Below are 19,920 nucleotides of genomic sequence, written 5' to 3' on the forward strand. Positions count from 1 at the left end.
TGAGCTTACCATCAAAGTGCTTCTTTTTTTAGTATATTGCTTTAGCTGCCTGTGTTTAGAGATATGAGATAGACAAACTTTCCTTATTTTGCTCTATACCACCTACTTCTAATGATTGTGATTCAGGCTATAAAAATATCACTGCAAGGACAATGTTTTATTTAAAAAAAATCGTGAATACAAAACAACTCGAGAAATCGAAGCCGTGGGCAGAATATGCTTTACTGATGTTGTTCTTTTCAGAGAAACAGTGGTAGACTTTTATTTCAGGATGGTAACAGACCAAAGCTGATATGCACCTCCTGTGTCAACGTAAGAGATGGATGAACGAATAACTGCCTGAGAGCAAAACAGTTACATGAATGTATTCTCATACTTAGGAAAATAAGGCAGTGACCCATGCAGAGTTAAGGAGTTTCTAAACTATCTTTTAAAAATAAAAAATATGTAATGTAGGAGACAATGAATTTGTCTTAATGGACATCTATTTCATTTAACCCCTTTTATCCTGTATATCACAAATCCAGCAAACTGGCACCTGTGACCTGAGATAAATGATGATATATGTTACAGGGTTCCATTGATGCAGATGGAATTGATGTGTCTTTTGACTGCCCAACATGGGTTACATTTCACTATCTATCCACATACACTACTTCCATTGATGCCAGTGAAAATAGCATGAAAAGATCAAAGGTAGACTCTGATAGTGGTAAAGGCAGTGAGAAAAAAGAGCATTCCCTGTTCACTAGCTGTTTAGCTTCTCTTTAAAAGTAAACTGAATTGGTTTTGATTGGTTAAAATCATTTCATTCAATGCCAGATTATGCATCCAGGTATCATGGGTTTGCTATGTGTAGTTAGTATTCAGACTGTCACATGACTGTGAAAACTACAATTTTACTTTCATAACCCTTGGGCAGCTTGAAACTAAAATCTATTTAATCTGTTTCCTTACTGAAGTGTGCGTTCTTCTATTTCCCAAGCACACTTATTTGTTCACTGTAAAGTTGCTTGAAAACAATGGAGCTAGAAAAGCCTTTCTTTGTTCCAAAACCCGCACATTTATTTATTTGATCTGAGAAAAAAAGCCCTGAAACATCACATACTGTATGAACTACACAAGCATAAAGAAAACAGAGATCAAATTTTAGGTGGAATGCAACTGCAAGAACCACAGCCAACCGTGATGTTATGCTTATGCATTTTTATTTAAATAAAGGAAATTAACAGCCAATTATGTTTCTTATTGACTATAATATTACACACTTATTATAAAATTAAATATCTTTGGTTAAGATTTTCTACCAATCTTCACATCATTAATACAGAGAGTATTGCTACTGGTAACCTGCTAGTTTAAGGACAACAGGGTATCGCGTGCGATGGGCCATGCACTTCTGCCTATCAATAAAAATGCTGTTCGATTTCACAGCTATCTCCTTCTCCAGACTCATCCGCGTGTCTTCCAGGTTCCTCAGAGACTGTTCAGCCTCCAGTAGTTTCTGCTTCAGAGACTCAATGGACTCTGTCAGTTCTTCAACTTCACTGATCAACCTGAATAGAATTAAATAAGTAATCAAAATTAGAGGAAGGCTCCAAAGGCATGTGAGCAGTTATAGTTCTCTGGTTAGCTGTCTTTGTTCTTCTGAAACTCAACAGCCCAGTAATTGGGTGTTAGTCTGTACAACGGCTAGCAGGGCCTGGTGCGTGCTATGGACTTTGGGCTAAAGAATTATGAAATGAAGCTGCTCTCCGAGCTGTGAATGAAGTCTCTTCCAATAAACATAAAGCTAGGACTAATTTCAAAACGACTGTAATTATAAAGGTCTCCTAAAATTTACATTGTAAAAAATATGCTCAACAAACTCCAAGATAACCTTTCCCCATTTGGAATAGTCATGAAAGAATGATATGTTGTCCTAGATACTATTCCATTCTGCAAGCATCCTATGTTAACAACTGAAGGGCTAAAGATGGTTTAGATGACTGACTGATTTTTGACTGTCTGAACGTTCATGTAAGCCCAAATTTTTACCTCTGCTCGCTGGGGTACAACTGGAGGAACTACTGAAGCCCCTAGTGTTACTCCAGATGTACATTGATGTAAGTGAGATCACCACACGTTCCTTAGGTTCTTTTTAGAATGAATTGTAGAGAAGAGTTTCAAAGCCATAAAAGGCAGTTAGGTGCACGACTCTCATTGAAAGTTCCCCCCAAATGTTTATTTCTTGGGAAAAGGGGATGCTATATATAAGGGGTATGTATTGGGGGGAGAGGAGTAAAGTGAAACAATATAAGGCCCCATTTCAGAAAAACAATTAAACACATCCCTATTCAGCAAAGCACTTAAGCATGTCCTTATATCCTATTAGAAGCAATGCACATGTTTAAGAGCTTTGAGTAGGGATGGTTTGCTGAATCAGGGCCTAAATGAATGTGTCTGAGATAGCATAAAGCATTTCAATTAAGTAAAATGATCGAATCACTATACAGAGGAGAGAAGCAGCATATTGGCTTTGAATGGTGTATATTTTTGCTATAACCACCTGGGAAAGCTGGTCACAAATTTTCCTAAGGGCAGGGGAAAAAAACACACATGTGGGAGAATCAATTACAAGCACAATAATGAGATCAAGAGTAACAAATTACATTCCGACCTTTAATTTGAAAGGATTTATTGCCCTCCAGTTTTTAAATGGATTATTACTGAAAATCGAATGCCATCAGCTAGTTCTTTGGAGGAGCTGATGAGTTTTCTCAGCTTCTAGAAATGCACAGCCCATTTACATTCGCAGTGCTTGAAGCGTAATTGACTCACCACATAATCCACCTCCCAGTGAACCTCTGCCAAGAGCATACCGTCTGCAAATTATCTACAACCTGTCAGGTTATTTTGGATCAGTTGGATAAGGTAAAGACCCCCACTGTTCAAAGAAGAAAGCGGACAGATATGTTTATGGATTCTCTATTTATAAACATTTTGTACCTGATTCAGATCTTCTTTACGCTGATTTCAATGGCATAACTCCCAGTTCACATCAGTGAAAGGTATTGGAATCAAGCCCAGTAATTAAGCGCTGAAGGCCACATGCTACAAAACTAAATGTCAACATATTTCATACAACAGTGGCAGTGACATTGTTAAACTTGGGGATTAGATAATTGACATTTCTGAACTGGCATCAATGGGTAAAACTCCATTGAATCTATGTCAACCCATTGAAGTCAATGATACACACATTCACAATAACACCTTATTGTGAATGGGTAAACCATTTATTTCTTTGCCACTGTATGTCTCTGCCAGGCAGAAGTTCTCTAAAAATGTCTTTGATATAATTGGGGTCTTCAATGACTCTCTCTTTAATGTGTTTACCTGAATTGTGCTGGATCTCTGCAGAGCTCAACGTTGGGCCTAAAAGATCTGTCGTACAGCCTTGTCTGAGCCACTTTCAGCGGAGCTTCTTTGTCCTTAATAGCTTGTTTGAGAGCAGCAATGTTGTTTTCTTGATCTCCAATCTCTTTAAGAATCTGTTTGAAGAGAATATCCATGAAAAAAGACAAGTTTAAGACAATAAATTTAACTTTTATGGTACTATTAGTGTGTATAGCACTTTACAGACATTAAATGATGGGGCCTCTTCATGCTCCCAAGGAATCAACAGTAGTTTTGCTCCTGCTAGGTAGCCCGTTGCTGCCAGAATTTGGGAGGTGCAAAGGCCCTATAAAGCTCTTTTGTCTCCTTATCTCTGTTCCTACACTGAGCAGAGTGAAAAGTCTGATGTCCATTTTAAAGAGAAGCTGAAGAATTTTTGCAGCTGATAAAATACTACAGTCTATTTGTACTCTCATCAGAACCTGTTCATGGCACAATCCATCTCAGTGAATTATTTCTGGCACTGCAATTAATGTAAATTACTCAAAAAGTGACAGGCTATTTTAAATTAGATCAGAAAGATTACCTATGTTTATGTTCACAGATTTCTGGCATTAGTGAAGCTGAAATCACTATGAAAAGAATCAGGATTTCTCACTTTATCTACTTTAAAACCAGTGATCTCCACTGACTTTGATGGAGTTACTCCAGAATTAAATCAGTGAAAATGAGTAGAATCAAGGCCCATGAATCTGTATTTCTGATTTTTTTTTTAACAAGGTATTACGCATTTTCACAGAATCATTCAGTCATGAGTTGCTGAATGTCAGTTTGTTGCACCTTTGGACTTTAAGGAGAAAAAACAAAATGGAAATTAACATTAATGCCCATAGAACTTCAGTAGTATTACAGTGGATGCTGTTAAAAAACAAGTATCATACCAATGGTATTGTCCTGACACACAGTAGGTAATACATTTAGAATGCACAGTGTACCATGCTAAATGCTCGCTTTTTAAGAGTATAATAATAAAAATAATCTTGGGAAGCAACTAGTGCAGTGGTTCCCAAACTTGTTCCGCCATTTTGTGCAGGGAAAGCCCCTGGCACGCCAGGCTGGTTTGTTTACCTGTCGCGTCCGCAGGTTCGGCCAATCGTGGCTCCCACTGGCCACGTTTCGCTGCTCCAGGCCAATGGGAGCTGTTGGAAGCGGTGTGGGCTGAGGGACGTATTGGCCGCTGCTTCCAGCAACTCCCATTGGCCTGGAGCAGCGAACCACAGCCACTGGGAGCCGCGATTGGCTGAATCTGTGGACGCGGCAGGTAAACAAACCGGCCTGGCCCACCAGGAGCTTTCCCTGAACAAGCGGCAGAACAAGTTTGGGAACCACTGAACTAGTGGTTACTGGCAGTGATGTATATGATACTGACTACTGTAATCTTCCCTTGAAGAGGTACAGTCACAGTAAAAATGCTCTCGCTAGTTTATTAGATATGTTATGGAAAAGGCACCATAATGCACACTACTGTGGATGCTTCTATTTAGGAGTGACATGTTCATAAAAATGTTACCATTTCTCTATCCCCGCCCCCACCTGTCCTCTGCTAGCTCAGAGCTGCCCTTCAATGGGATCCAAAGCTTTTTTACTTTGCCTCCAACAACATCTTGAAACATTTCACCCTATTAATAGCTTTTAAATAGGAGTCTATGTTGTATGTGTACGTGTCTTGCATGTACAGCAAGATACACACTGTGTACTCTTCACACATGGATACAGTGGGAAAAATCCACCCTGGGTTAATTCCACTGACTTCAGTGGGGCTACACCTGAAATGAACATTGACCTAGTACTTTACAGATAGACAGGTGGGAAACACCTATTAGATCATAAAGTTCATCTCCTTGCCAGGGCAGGAGTTAGGCCCTGATTCAGCAAAGCACTTAAGCATGCGCTTAACTTTGAGCATGTATTTTAAGTCCACCGTGATTTAGTGATGCAGTGACAATAAGGGAACTTAAGCACACTTAAATATAATCATGTGCTTAGATGTTCTGCTGAAACAGGGTCACAACTGGAAACCCTATCAGATACTAAACTGACACAAAATACTATTCTATACTCTAAATGGACTAAGCAACTCTTCTTTCTTGATCATTCTGCGGTGATGATCTCAATATGTGTGAAAACTAATGGAAGCAGCTTAGCCAATAAACTCAGGGGCACCCTTACTTTTTTCAAATGATGTTCCAGTTTGTGTTTTGCATCTTCCATCTCTTCACAGCGTTTAGCAAAAGCCTCATTGACAGCAGCGCACTGCAAGTGGAGATCCTCAGCTGTGTCATGAAGGATATTGTCAATCAATAAACGGAGGTTGATGGAAGCCAGTCGCTCTCGCTCTGCCCTATAGATGTTGTCATGGCTGAATTTTGCCCAGGTTTCAGGCATTGAGGCACTGTAAGGGATAGGGCAGGAATCACTCTCATGAACAACTTTGTTCAAGTTGCAATGGAAAAGAAAAGCCAAAGCAGAACTGTTCCATTTCCTTGGGTTTTATCATCCCATAAACTTTCCTGCTATGGCATGCACCCTTTAGTATTACTATAAATAAAACATGGGGGAACAGCAGGTGGGAGTACTCTCACCTGTCCTCTCACTTCTGAAGCAGAGAGAGATGCGCTAAATAGAATCATCAGAAGTTCTATCACCTTTAACAAATAGAATAAAGGCAAAACAAAAAATAAGAATCACTCATACATCTTAACTATACTGAGAGTGGCAAACATTGTTAAGACAGCGGTACATAAGCACTAGGATTTCTAGCCAATTAAGCTTTAAACCCATGTCTACTTTATCTACAAAGCAGATTGAAGTATGATTCTGTAGTAATACTGTGCCATCTGTTGAGCATCAGAAGGAACTATATAACATTTTGTAAACTACGTTGCAGGAATAGTGATTGGAGGGAAAAAAGTGACATTTATAATAGTTAAGCAATAAAATTCTGTTCTATATAACTTTTCTTTCAACAACTAACCCAGGGCCTTCTGTAATTCAATCTAATCAAGCCTTTGCATTGACTTCAATGGGTTTTGAATAACACCCCACCCAAATGTTTATAACAAATTATTGCTAAGAACTGATATTTTTGCAAATATAATATGTATTTGTTTGGTATAAAATAAACTTATATACAAAAATGGTGTGGTTTTAGCTGATACAGAGGATCCTTTACATCTCCATGGCTTTCCTTGTATAGGTTAATAACAAGTAGTCCTCACCTTTCCTCAAACTTTGATGAGCTGGGATGGAACTGGATGTTGGTGCTCTGATTATTGTATCTTCCACATTTGTCATCAATGTTGTATGTTTCCACCTTATCAGACCAATCCATTTCACAAATCTGCTTGTGATCTCGATTTAATCTAAAAAGGTGAAGATTACCACAAATCAGTGCTGGAAAAATAATATGACCTTGCAAAAACATCATGAAAATGTATGAGTCCAGAGGACAGAGCCTAGGACTTTCAAAGAAAGCTGGGTAGCTAACCCTCCTCCGATCCTTTGAAAATTCCAGCCCAAAATCTATTTCCCCAACCTTGCACAGCAGCACCCTACTACCCACTTCCATCCCTTCGCCCCAACTCTTCTCTGTACTAACTGCAATAGCTGGAGGTCTGATGGTGAGGTGCAGAGCTGGACCTGGGGTTTCACAGAGTAATCCTGGTGGACAGGGAGCCCATATGGGAACTTCATAATGTGACCCACATGGTTTTCTTAGTCCTCTTTCCCACTCACCCAAAGTTTTTATCAAGGAGACAGCATGATTTGATCCTCAGAAAACACAGTATAATGACATTAAAAATTAAACCTGTTACTTTATTCTAAATTAAATCTCTCCTGCCTACCACAATTAATTTAAAGATCTTTAGCAACAGTTAGTTATAAAATGTACCATTTTTCTCTCGCCTGTTACCACCAGATGTCAGTATGAACTAAGGAATCAAAAAGTCTACAAATGTTAACCTACGTAATACTACACCAAGACGATCTTAAAACAATTATTAATACAAAGTAAAGTCTGAACTCAATAGATCCTGTATTGTGCTTTGATGGAGGTTGCGACACAACAGCCCGTATTCTTCATAGAAACATTGTTATAATATGATTATAGCATAACTATGATATGTTTTGTGCAAGATAAGGCATGTGAGATATCATTGGAAAGGTTATGATTTACTGAATATGATTATCCTATTTGTATGCATGTATCATTTTTGTATCTAAACTTTGGAATATTGACTATACATCTTAACTACAAAAGTGTTTGCCCCTGGGGAACGCCCACCAGACAAAATGCAATCAGCCCGGCTGGCTAGCTGGGGACAAGTCAATGAACCATTAAGGAGAACAATAGGTCTTTGAAGATGCTAATCTCCCACCTTCTGGAGAAGCTTCCTGGGATGCTACAAATGACCTTTGCCTCATGGCTGCTTTGACACTACAGGGTCATGTGGTCATGTCACCTGGTACTGGACTCCAACATAGAATACCAATATTTTTCCACTGAGGGGGGTGGGAATCACACTGAAAGACAAAGGATTCCTGCCATATGTGAATCCTATTTAAGGGAGGGAAGGGAGTTAATCAGGGTTCTTTCTTCACTGAACCCCCGCCCAGGATGACTGCTGGAAACATCTAAAGCTGCAGCAGCGCTGTAATGTGGCTGTGTAGTCGTGGCACCAGCATTGGGAGAGAGCTCTTTACAGCGCTGAAACTTGCAGCACTCGGGGTGGGGGAGGCGTGTTTTTTCACACCCCTGAGCGAGAAAGTTGCAGCACTGTAAAGTGGCAGTGTAGACAAGGCCTAAGAAACAAAGACAAAGGGGGGGAGGGGCAGGGAGAGCTGAGCCCAGGCTGGAAAAGGTGTCTGGCTTGTGAAAGAAATGCCTAAAACAACATTTAAGGTGAGAAATTACTACTTGTAACCAGTTTCTTTAGTGTATTAAGCTTAGTTTGCGTGTTTGTTTTATTTGCTCAGTAATCTGCTTTGATCTGTTTGCTATCCCTTATAAAAACTTAAAATCTATCTTGTGTAGTTAATAAGCTTGCTTTTGTTTTCTCTAAACCCAGTTTGTGGAATTCATAACAGGGCGGGCGGGGGGGAAGCTGTGCATATCTTCCTCCACATTGAGGGAGGAGGCGAATTTCAATAAGCTTACGCTGTATAGTTCTCTGTGCATCACAGACAAAACGATTTTGGGTTTGCACCACAGCGGGGGTGTGCACTTGAGTGCTGGGCAATTCCCTAGCTGAGTCTTCCCATGCAGAGCTGATTTCAGTATCCATGTCATTCCACAGCTGGTGTGTCCCTACCTGTGTGTGTGCTGGAGGAGGCTTGAGGGCCTGGCTCAGCAGGCCAGAGTAAGGGAACCCAGGCTGATGGAATAGGAGGGGTCAGTGGTACCCCAGTACATCAGGTGGCACCCCGGAGTGGGGGGTAACCCATCACAGAGGTAATTAAACTATTTGAAATTGTTGTGTGATTCCACTTTTTATAAGCATTCTTTATTAAAATAATATTCTGCTTTATATCTAAGAAAATAAGACAAATGCTGGCTGATAAGAATAAAAGATTTTGAAATGTAATGTGTACTATTAATTGCCTCACCTTGAAATACCTTAGAATTTAGTAAACATCTTATCTTCAGACAGGTATATTGTAACATAAATGTAAACACTACTTTTCAAGAGCAAACAGACTTCCATACTAGCAAAGATACTGTCAGGTTTTTTCACTTCCTTAATTCATACTCACATCTGACGGCAACAGCTCAGGGGGCACAAGGGTACTTTTTTCTAACAAATTGTTTAAAAAGAGATTTTAAAATAGCTGTACTAGTCCCAATGCAATAGAGCAGTGACTTCAACAGAATAAAATGTTTTTACCGTACCTCTACTTAAATGCAATTTTGAGCCATCACAGAACTAGACAGATCTATTTGAAAGCAAGATGAAAAATCTGACCTAATGTTATAGAATAATGGTAACTATTGCTACAAAAAGACATGGCACTTCTCTTACACCACCTGGCTTGCTTACAATGCTGCCTTTCCATATACATAATTGTATCTATTTTGAGGGCTTAAATAGAATGGTAGGTAGTGCATAGACCTTGTGAATTTCACCTACTGACAGTTGTGTCCATAGAGGTCAGGAATGAATTTGGTCCTATAAATCATTAAGTACTTAGGAACAGTGAAAAGCATCTTACTGCATCTGGTTAACAGCTTGCATCAAAGTTCTCTTCAGAAGTTCTTGTACATTTCTGATAAGTTCAACTTCCTAGATAAAAATATAAAAATTATGATATTCAGTACATCCTATTTTCAGAGACCTTTGCTTTCAACCACTACTGGTGCGTTGCTAAATTGTCCACTAATTATCCATTCTCTTTGTGACACTATTTTTCATTATTGTAAAGACTTTGTCAAGATCTTCCGAGGAGTTAGATATGATTCAAATATAAGGTAGATCAATCAACATTGAATTCACTCAATAAATTACAGGTTTGTGACTAATGCTTAAAGTATTTCCGTTCTTTAGAATTTGTTGTTTTAATACTGCATGTATATTAAGAGGAAGGAATATGTTTTATCATATTTAAGACAAGATTTGCAACAGTATAGGCTGATATATAGATGTTGGTGCTAGACCTTTTACAAAATTATTGTATGTTTAAATGGCTTTAAGGCACCCACTGAAAAATAATCTATTGAATTTCAAAGCTTTGTCATATAGGATCAGACCAACTTAGTCCAGAATCCTGCATCTGGTAATGGACAACACCAAGGAATATGGAGAAATCTCATAATGCATCTAGTCAGTTCAACAATGTTGTAGATGGAGGAACAATTGTCTCCTAAAGCCAGCAGGTGATTAGTTTATGCCCTGAAGAGTTGACCCACCTCCTTGATAATGGAACAGATGTCTAAAGCCCCAGGTTGAACTGATGTATCATGCTAATTTCATAATTAAATTTATTTGGATAGGAAACTAAAAGTCTGTATTTTAAAATATCCTTTACTGAACAAGGAAGCATCTTAGGTTGTAAGAAGTTTGCTTTGTTCCTGAAGTGCCATCATACAAGAGTGATGTAGTGGTGGGAGTCTGCTATAGACCACCGGACCAGGGGGATGAGGTGGATGAGGCTTTCTTCCAGCAACTCGCAGAAGCTACTAGATCGCACGCCCTGGTTCTCATGGGTGACTTTAATTTTCCTGATATCTGCTTGGAGAGCAATACAGCGGTGCATAGACAATCCAGGAAGTTTTTGGAAAACGTAGGGGACAATTTCCTGGTGCAAGTGCTAGAGGAGCCAACTAGGGGGGGAGCTTTTCTTGACCTGCTGCTCACAAACCGGGAAGAATTAGTGGGGGAAGCAAAAGTGGATGGGAATTTGGGAGGCAGTGACCATGAGTTGGTTGAGTTCAGGATCCTGACACAGGGAAGAAAGGTAAGCAGCAGGATACGGACCCTGGACTTCAGGAAAGCAGACTTCGACTCCCTCAGGGAAAGGATGGGTAGGATCCCCTAGGGGACTAACATGAAGGGGAAAGGAGTCCAGGAGAGCTGGCTGTATTTCAAGGAATCCCTGTTGAGGATTTGCGGATGATACTAAACTAGGAGGAGTGGTAGATACGCTGGGGGGCAGGGATAGGATACAGAGGGACCTAGACAAATTGGAGGATTGGGCCAAAAGAAATCTGATGAGGTTCAATAAGGATAAGTGCAGGGTCCTGCACTTAGGACGGAAGAACCCAATGCACTGCTACAGATTAGGGACCGAATGGCTAGGCAGCAGTTCTGCGGAAAAGGACCTAAGGGTGACAGTGGACGAGAAGCTGGATATGAGTCAGCAGTGTACCCTTGTTGCCAAGAAGGCCAATGGTATTTTGGGATGTATAGTAGGGGCATAGCGAGCAGATTGAGGGACATGATCGTCCCTCTCTATTCGACATTGGTGAGGCCTCATCTGGAGTACTGTGTCCAGTTTTGGGCCCCACACTACAAGAAGGATGTGGATAAATTGGAGAGAGTCCAGCGAAGGGCAACAAAAATGATTAGGGGTCTGGAACACATGATTTATGAGGAGAGGCTGAGGGAACTGGGATTGTTTAGTCTGCAGAAGAGAAGAATGAGGGGGGATTTGATAGCTGCTTTCAACTACCTGAGAGGTGGTTCCAGAGAGGATGGTTCTAGACTATTCTCAGTGGTAGAAGAGGACAGGACAAGGAGTAATGGTCTCAAGTTGCAGTGGGGGAGGTTTAGGTTGGATATTAGGAAAAACTTTTTCACTCGGAGGGTGGTGAAACACTGGAATGCGTTACCTAGGGAGGTGGTAGAATCTCCTTCCTTAGAAGTTTTTAAGGTCAGGCTTGACAAAGCCCTGGCTGGGATGATTTAATTGGGGATTGGTCCTGCTTTGAGCAGGGGGTTGGACTAGATGACCTCCTGAGGTCCCTTCCAACCCTGATATTCTATGATTCTATGATTCTACCAATACTTAATGAAATGACCTTTCTGCCCTGGAAGCTTGTGCACTGTTATTTATTAGCTGGTCCAATAAAAGATACCACATTTCCTACCTTATTTCCTCCGCTTATTATTTGTGGCCTAGACATTAAAAAGAGCTACAGGGCATTAAAAAACTCCTCATTAATGTTGCTATTTTACTCCAATGACAGTCATCTGGCCAGCAGAGAGAGAACATATTTACTATCAAACACTATTCTTAGAACTGTGCTTGCACCAGTTGATTATATTACAATGTTTTAGACAAATACGGATGTATACAAGCCACTGACACATCAGCTTATTCTCCATAAGAAACAAAGGAGGAAAATAATAAAGAACAATTTATTTTAAACAGAAAAAGGACAAGTCTGATCAGGGTGAAAATGGCATTTTTAAGATTCTGAGATGCACTGTTAAAATGAAACCTATTAAAAAAAGTTGACAGTGTCTCTTTAATAAACTGCCCTTGCAATGAGGAATACCAAGGAAGGAAATGTTACGAGGGTTGAATTGTTAGACAGCACCATTTTGTTACAAATATTTTAAAAGATTTAGCAAGACCCGAGATTTGAAATGCCATTAAAGATAATTGATTTCATGTTGTGTGGTGTATCCTCAGTTTAAATAAAGAAGCAATAGTATTACCTATGATCAATGTGCAATTTAATTGCACAGCTTTGAATATGAAAAGCCTTCCATTACCAATTAATAGGTCTCTTACATGGCAAAAGAGATGCAGTACTAAAATAAAGGAGACTCTTGTTGAATGACCTACAATAAAAGTAACTGCATTTCTGCTGGGGGAGATGTGCACTTAAATAGAATACTTAAGAAATGCAGAAGCAATAGCCATAATCCACGGCAGCCATAATGCTAGTGGGAAGTAGATAAACCTAATGTGCTCCAGACACACAGGTTTAAATAACAACCACTTCTGCATGCTGATCTGCCATATGATTTTTCATGACATTTAAAATAAACTCCATGCTAATTCTTAAGCTGCATAAACTGGCAGAGCAACCTCACGAAACATACAGCCAGAAACCATGTCGGTAACCACGCCTTTTAGCTCTTTGGGAAGGTTTAGGATTCCTGATTTAACTCCAAACCTTAAAGTAGATGAGCTTCCCTCTTACCCTGAAACAGTGTGTGCAAATAAACGTAGAATACGTTCAAACTAGCAAAAGACACTTACAAGCCCCCAAATTTCTGCATTATTACTCAGGCAAAGTTCAGTGGGAGTTTTGCCTGAATAAAAGCTGTGGGATTGGACACTAAATATTCCCGATTAAGGCCCCAATCCTCCAAAATGTATGCATGTGCTTATCTTTAACCCACTAAGTTCAGTGGGCCTGCTCAGTGCCTAAAGTTGTGCACTTGTGTAAATCTTCACAGACTCAGAACTGAAGACATCTTACCACATAAGAGACAGAGGGATGAGTATGATTGAGCTATGTATGATTCATGCTCACCAATGCAAAATGCTCCCCTTCATATCTGTATAGGAAATGGAGCTGGTGTGGTGCTTAGGGTGACCAGGTGTCTGGTTAGGATTAGGGATAGGGTTAGGGAGCCCGCACCCCTGGAGCCCGCACCCCCAGTTATAGCCCTCACCCTTCCCACACCCCAACCTCCTGCCCCAGCCCAGTGAAAATGAGTGAGGGTGGGGGAGAGCGAGCCACCGAGGGAGGGGGAATATAGTGAGGGGGGGGGGTCTCAGGGAAGGGGTGGGGCTAGCGGTGTTCGATTTTGTGTGATTCGAAAGTTGGCAACCCTAGCTGTGCTTAAAAAAAGGGGAAGTTTTGCCTCTGCAGCATGGCCCTCTTTCCCCAACCCCAAACCTGCAGAAGTGCCTCCATGTGGCTCCACAGAGTTCAAGGCTGCAGATTTGGAGCAGGCCAGCTGGGACGGGGCAGAGGAGTTGGCTCCCCAAGCCTGCAGGGGAACACAGCCTGGTGCTGTTTGAAATTTCACTGCTTCCGTGAGCATCCATGATAAAGGGAGTCAGAGTCTGGAAGCACAGCTAATTAGGACCAAATCCTGCCATCACTCTGTGACTCCCCATGGGGAGAGGTTTGTGGTTTAACAAGTGGTAGAATATATTTATAGAATGTATATGAGGAAGGAAAAATCAAATCCACAGCTACAAAACTGGCTAGGTGGTCGTACTGCTGGAAAGGATCCAGGGGTTACAGAGGATTACAAATTGAATATGAGTCAACAATGTGATGCAGTTATGAAACAGGCTAATATCTTTTGGGGATGTATTAACAGGAGTGTCATACGTAAGACCCAGGAGGTAATTGTCCCACTCTACTTGACACTGGTGAGGCCTCACCTGGAGTACTGTGTCCAACTATAGGCACCATAATTTAGGAAAGACGTGGACAAATTGGAGACAGTCCAGAGGAGAGCAACAAAAATGAAACATGGTTTAGCAAACCTGATCTATGAGCACAGATTTAAAAAATCTGGACATGCTTAATCTGGCGAAAAGTAGATTGAGGGACGACTTGATAAGAGTTGTGAAATACGTTAAGGGTTGTTATAACTCTAAGGGTAGTTAAGCTGTGGAATAGGTTTTCAAGGTTGTGGAATCCCATCATTGTCCAACCGGTTCTTAAAAATCTCCAAACGCATGTCAGGGATGTTCTAGGTTTACTTGGTCCAGCCTGAGCAGAGGGGGCTGGACTTGATGACCTCTCAAGATCCCTTCCAGCCCAACATCCCTGTGATTCTATATTACCTTTATTTAGAGTGTGCATGGAACTGTAGTATTAATTAGCTTGAAGACCCTTCATATATTATGAGAGGAAGGGACTATTAAAGGATTTTAGTCACTAGCAGCACTTTTGTAGTTCAGAGGATGACAATAATGTAGATTTGTATTTCTCAGAGTTGTAAGTATCGGACTTGATGGACGATATGTTCTCATTCCAGTCTTTTATGTTCTCATGTATATCTGGTCATCTCAGCTATTAAAATGAAATGTCATGGAATCTAAAAGGATCTCATTTAATTTTCAGTTTTCTTTTCCATAGTTACGAATAATAATCTTCATGACCATCATAAAATGATTGTTAATTTAAAACAAAATGAACATTTTACAGTTTAAAATTTAGTAGGTAATTTATTTTATTACAGGTTTTAGTTTTATGGTGCTATAGATGGTGCTTTCCTAGGTAGAATGAATCTAGTGATCAATCCATCACAATGCATAATTTTGTGCATCTCATTAATATCACTTGGAGAAAATAATGGGAATTTTTAAAAGCAAATGTTTGTGAGTTGCTTAAGCCAGGGTGGTATAAGCAGAGTTTTCTGTTTAAACCAGGGTGGTATTTGGCCCTAAATTAATCAATCTGGAGACTGCATGTGTAGAAATACCATTTGACATGCAAAATATACATACCTGACACATGATTTATACCACCATGTGACAAGCCCATGCTAGTGCTTATAATATAATATTAGATGCAGGCACACAAAGTTATTAATCTGGCATTACAATGACGCAGAGGAGATTTAGAGTATATGATGAGATGTGCTATGATAGTCAAATACATCATTCAGAGTTAGATGCATGTTTATATTTTCCTGAGATCAGATATTTCACGTGCAGTAGTCTGATGTTGGAAGAAAGAAAAGTGATGTAACTTACATGGATACATCTTTATTCATCATGAAAGACCATTCTGCTCCTTCGTCCAACCTTCCTTTCCTAACCGGAACTGCCCTTAAAATACCTCACTTCAATACGTCATCTAAGCTGATTCACTCCTTTCTAAGTAAAAGTCACCTAAGTACTACACATCTGATTTATATTACTCACCAGAAGATCTTTCACTGAAACATATTCATCCCTCATTATGGTAGTAGTGAAACAGGCAGTATTACATATCACCCTATGTGTTCTCAATATGACTCCTCCCTCTACTACCTCTAGGAGAGAGAGGCTGAAACCCTCTATATGACAAAAAGTAGCAGGAAATCTTCCCTCTAGCTACCCCTGGTTTCTTACTGTGGTCACCTGCTAAAGTGACTTCTGCTGGAAGGAAAAGGAAATTACTCTTCCATGCAAAGGGTTTCCTCAGCTTGCGTGTCTGTTGGTGCTGTCTCTATAAACACCATTGCCCAGATCATCAAAGGTATTTACACTCCTAACTTCCATGTGTCCAAGCGCTGCTGAGAAGGTGCCTATCTTTCAGGGACTCTCATAATACAGGATCTGAACACTGCAGAGCAGAGGAGAGCAAAGGATCCCACATATCAGTGAAAAGGCCCCAAAATGACAGGAAATGGGAGCAGTAACCTGCTCTGCCTGTTTCCACCTCCCCCACATATCTACAGCTGTGTGGATTTGGGGGGCCAGGGAGTAACCACTCTACTTGATACATCCATCCCCACAAATAACAGATTTCCCAGGGGGAATGAACGGGGCTCCTTGCCAAGCACACCTGGTAGGAGAAGACGTAATCAGCTTAGTTTGCAGCAAGGGAGATTTAGGTTAGATATTAGGAAAACCTTTTTAACTCTAAGGATTTAAGCACTGGAACAGGTTAGACAAACACCTGTCAGGGCGGGCTCAATAGACCTTTCTGCCTCAGCATGGCCTCCTGTGGTCCCTTCCAACTGAACAATTCTATGGATATTAGTGCACTGCCACATCGGGGGTATTGTACCAATGGAAATAAGGTTGGAATGTGCAAGCCTAGTAGGGTAGGGGGGCATGAAATCAGTGAAAAGGGACTGAATTGATTGCACAGACACCCTGGAATTCAATTCCCCATGCGATCAAAAAACCTCTGCCCAAGGGAAGGTATGTCAGACTCTCCACACAGCTGACCAGGTAGTGTCTTTAGAATGCTGTTTCCCTACCTTTGAGTTTTCACTGGGAGAGGAACATATGGCCCATCATCCCTTCCCAGTTCCGAAGGAGGAAAAGACAAACCTAGAATGAGCAGCTGTGATCCTCCATTGCTTGAGGGAGGGGTTAGCATGGAAGGTGGTTGGACAGGTGAACAGGATTTGGAACAAATTTTTAATAAAACTGCGTATCTCCTCCAAATCAATATGCAAATGGAAATAAACCCACCAGCAAATCAAACCATTATAAACATGCATTAGCTTTGAAATCTGAGCCATGAGCAGTCAGAACTCATGGCTGAGTGACAAGTATTACTATTCTACGATTGGAAAGAGCAAGACATACAAGATAGAGATTGATTTTCTGGAATGAGAGTGGGGCATTTAGCATAACCAGGTCTTAAAGAGCTGGCAAAGTCACAAAGAATTCACTTCAAATCATTCTATTTGCAAACATCTCTGCTGCAAAATTCATGTATTTCAGTTAACTCTTGCACTGTTGTTGTTGTTCTCATATTATTCATTCGTTTCCCTCATTCCTCTTTGCAAAGGTCATTGGCATGGTAACAGAATCTTAGCTTCTCAAGAGTTCATCTGCTTCTGGTGCTTATGCCTCTTCTGAAATCACATCATTCTTTCTTTATGACAGGTCCAGTTGGCTGTTGATGCTTTGTCATCAGAAACAGAATTACGATTTAAAAAGTGAAGACCTAGCAGCAGCAGCAGATGGGCTCCTTAGAAATGAACTAAGTATCCTTCATAACAGTGAGTAACAGGTGAGTAATACAGGAAATAAGCTATGCCAGATGAATATTTTTGTAAATGTACGTTTGACAAAGTTCTCCATAAAGCGTCAAGAGCCTGTTAAGAGAATTTCTGCTTGATAATCTGGGTATAATCATGTTAATGTTTATGCAACAGAAGGACAGGCCACTATGTTATCCTTTATGCTATTTAATAGTAATCTCATATTTTTACTATCAACTAGAATATTCCCATGAACACTGGTTACAACATCTGCATGATCCCAATTAAAGAACTCCTATAATATCCTAATTGCTTCCCATCCACTATGAAGTCCGGCTCTGTTTTTTGTTAAGTACTAATATTGCCGTTTAATCTGGTAAATAACTCGTCCTGAATCAATTTTGGAACCTTCAAAATATATTGGAGATTGCAAAAAACTAGGTATTAACTGATTCCTTAGATGCAAGAATAAGGAGCATTCCAGAATGCAAAATGGGTCCAGAATCTGTCCTCAGTTACACCCGTTCAACCATAATTACATTCATGGAATTGTACAGCTATGAGAGTAGAATTTGACCCAACGCATTCTGCACACAATATCGCATTGAAAATCCCAGCATCTCCAAAGCAGATGCTAAAGTTTCTACTGGAGGCTCTCTTTGGGGAACATGTTCCAAAACAGTTTATTTCATGTTTCAGAGTAGCTGCCGTATTCGTCTGTATCCGCAAAAAAAGAAAAAAAAAAAGGAGGACTTGTGGCACCTTAGAGACTAACAAATTTATTTGAGCATAAACTTTTGTGAGCTACAGCTCACTTCATCAGATGAAAGCTTATGCTCAAATAAATTTGTTAGTTTATTTCATGTTTGCTAAACTAAGTTTGCCAGAAAAGTATCACCTGTATATACCCTCTGCCTGCCTACGCTGTCACCCCACACAGTTGTCACCCATCTACCTTGTAATCTCAATACTGTATCAATCTTGCAGCATGATAAAGATCCTGCTTTGTGTTGAAACACCACCTCTCTCTTTCTTTCCCTCAGCAGGACAAAAACAATACCATGTACAGGAAGACAGTTATGAGAAGGGTGGCTGGACATTGCCCACCCAAGGGCTACAACTGGCAACTAGCCAAGAACCTAGGGTGGCACTTAACTGGCACCTTATATTTTATATGGAGGTGCAGCCCATGGATGTCTCATGCCAGTATGTGATGCTCCATGTCGATCTCAGAGGCCTCCATTCTGATCTTGCTTGTGTAACCCTCCTGCCAGGTGGAGCTGACAGCAACAGGCGCCGGATTCAATATCAAGACCAGGACCAAGGGGGAGAGGTAGCAGGCAAGGACCTTTAGTCTCCCCTGGTCCTGCCCAAGCAGTGAGAACCAAACGGTTGGGAACACAACAGGCCACAAGGCCAGGAAGCAGAGCCAGGTCTGTGCTCTGCTGGGACAGGTCTCCATGGGGGGTGATCTCCACAGTCTGTCTACCTTAGGGTACTGCGGCGCTGCCCATCATCGCAGCCCCTGGGCATTTTAGAGATGAGGGGGGCTGCGGAAGGGCCTCAGGGCAGGCCCCAGCCCCACTCACCTTCAGCAGCTCCGTCTCCACCTGGTCCCGAACCAGGTCCCCCGGCTGCCTCCTCTCGCGGCACTGCAGGTTGTCGGTGGCGATGGTGCAGGGCACCTCGGTGGCGTCCAGCGCCCGCTCCAGCCGCACTTTCTGGGCCGCCAGCAGGTCGGTCTCGGCGCTCAGGTCCTCGGTCTCCCTCTGGAGCTCGGCCTTCCAGAAGTGCGTGTCCTGGAGGCGCTGGCCCAGCTTGGCGGTGGAGTCCTCCTGGCTGCGCTGGGCCAGGGCGGCGGCGTAGGCGGCCAGGCTCTGGGACTCGTGGCGGCAGCGCTCGGAGCCGTCGCGGTCGGCGAAGGCCTGGTGGTACTGGGCGTAGTTGTGCTGGTGCCACTCCTCGGTCAGGTACTTGGCGGCGCGGAAGCCGGCCGTGGCCAGGCCGCACGAGGAGTCCGGCCCCGTGTTCAGCGCCGCCTCGTACGCCTTCACGGGCAGCTCGGACACCGGCACCGCCTGCGGCGCCGGCTCCCTGGTCAGCAGCACCCCGCTCTGAGCCATGCTCGCTTCCCGCCGCACAGCGGCCCGGCCCCGGGCACCGCGACCAGGAAAGGCCGCGGCTCGCTGCGGGGCCTTCGAGCGGCGCCGCGCTCAGCGTCCTCCCGTTGCCCCGGCGACGGCGGCCAGCCAATCAGGGAGCGGGTGAACCTTCGGCCGGGAAACCCGAGACCGTGACGGGTTAGCGTCCCGGCCGCGCCCGTCGTTGCCCGGGCGACGGTGGCAGCCAATGGGAG

The 19,920-nt window shown here is 42.0% G+C and overlaps 1 protein-coding gene across 1 annotated transcript; it reads right to left on the reverse strand.

Annotated features, from left to right (window-relative positions):
• Window positions 1-1,339: 1,339 nt before the first annotated feature.
• On the reverse strand, window positions 1,340-19,687 carry TEKT4 (tektin 4). Its single transcript, XM_077828992.1, has 6 exons — window positions 19,154-19,687; window positions 9,649-9,719; window positions 6,657-6,800; window positions 5,608-5,830; window positions 3,379-3,533; window positions 1,340-1,556 (listed from the first exon to the last, which is right to left on the reverse strand). The coding sequence occupies exons 1-6, from the start codon at window positions 19,685-19,687 to the stop codon at window positions 1,340-1,342; spliced, it is 1,344 nt and encodes a 447-aa protein (XP_077685118.1).
• Between the last annotated feature and the right edge of the window lie 233 nt (window positions 19,688-19,920).

The sequence above is a fragment of the Eretmochelys imbricata genome, chromosome 10 (assembly GCF_965152235.1).
Source record: "Eretmochelys imbricata isolate rEreImb1 chromosome 10, rEreImb1.hap1, whole genome shotgun sequence".
Taxonomy (NCBI): Eukaryota; Metazoa; Chordata; order Testudines; family Cheloniidae; genus Eretmochelys; species Eretmochelys imbricata.

Coding starts and splice junctions, on each gene's coding strand:
- TEKT4 (XM_077828992.1), bottom strand. CDS start 19,687: ATGGCTCAGAGCGGGGTGCTGCTGACCAGGGAGCCGGCGCCGCAGGCG. Junction 6,801..9,648: donor CAAGCTGTTAACCAGATGCA/GTAAGATGCTTT, acceptor TCACCTTTTTAG/ATTAAATCGAGATCACAAGC. Junction 3,534..5,607: donor TGGAACATCATTTGAAAAAA/GTAAGGGTGCCC, acceptor CTCTTCAAACAG/ATTCTTAAAGAGATTGGAGA.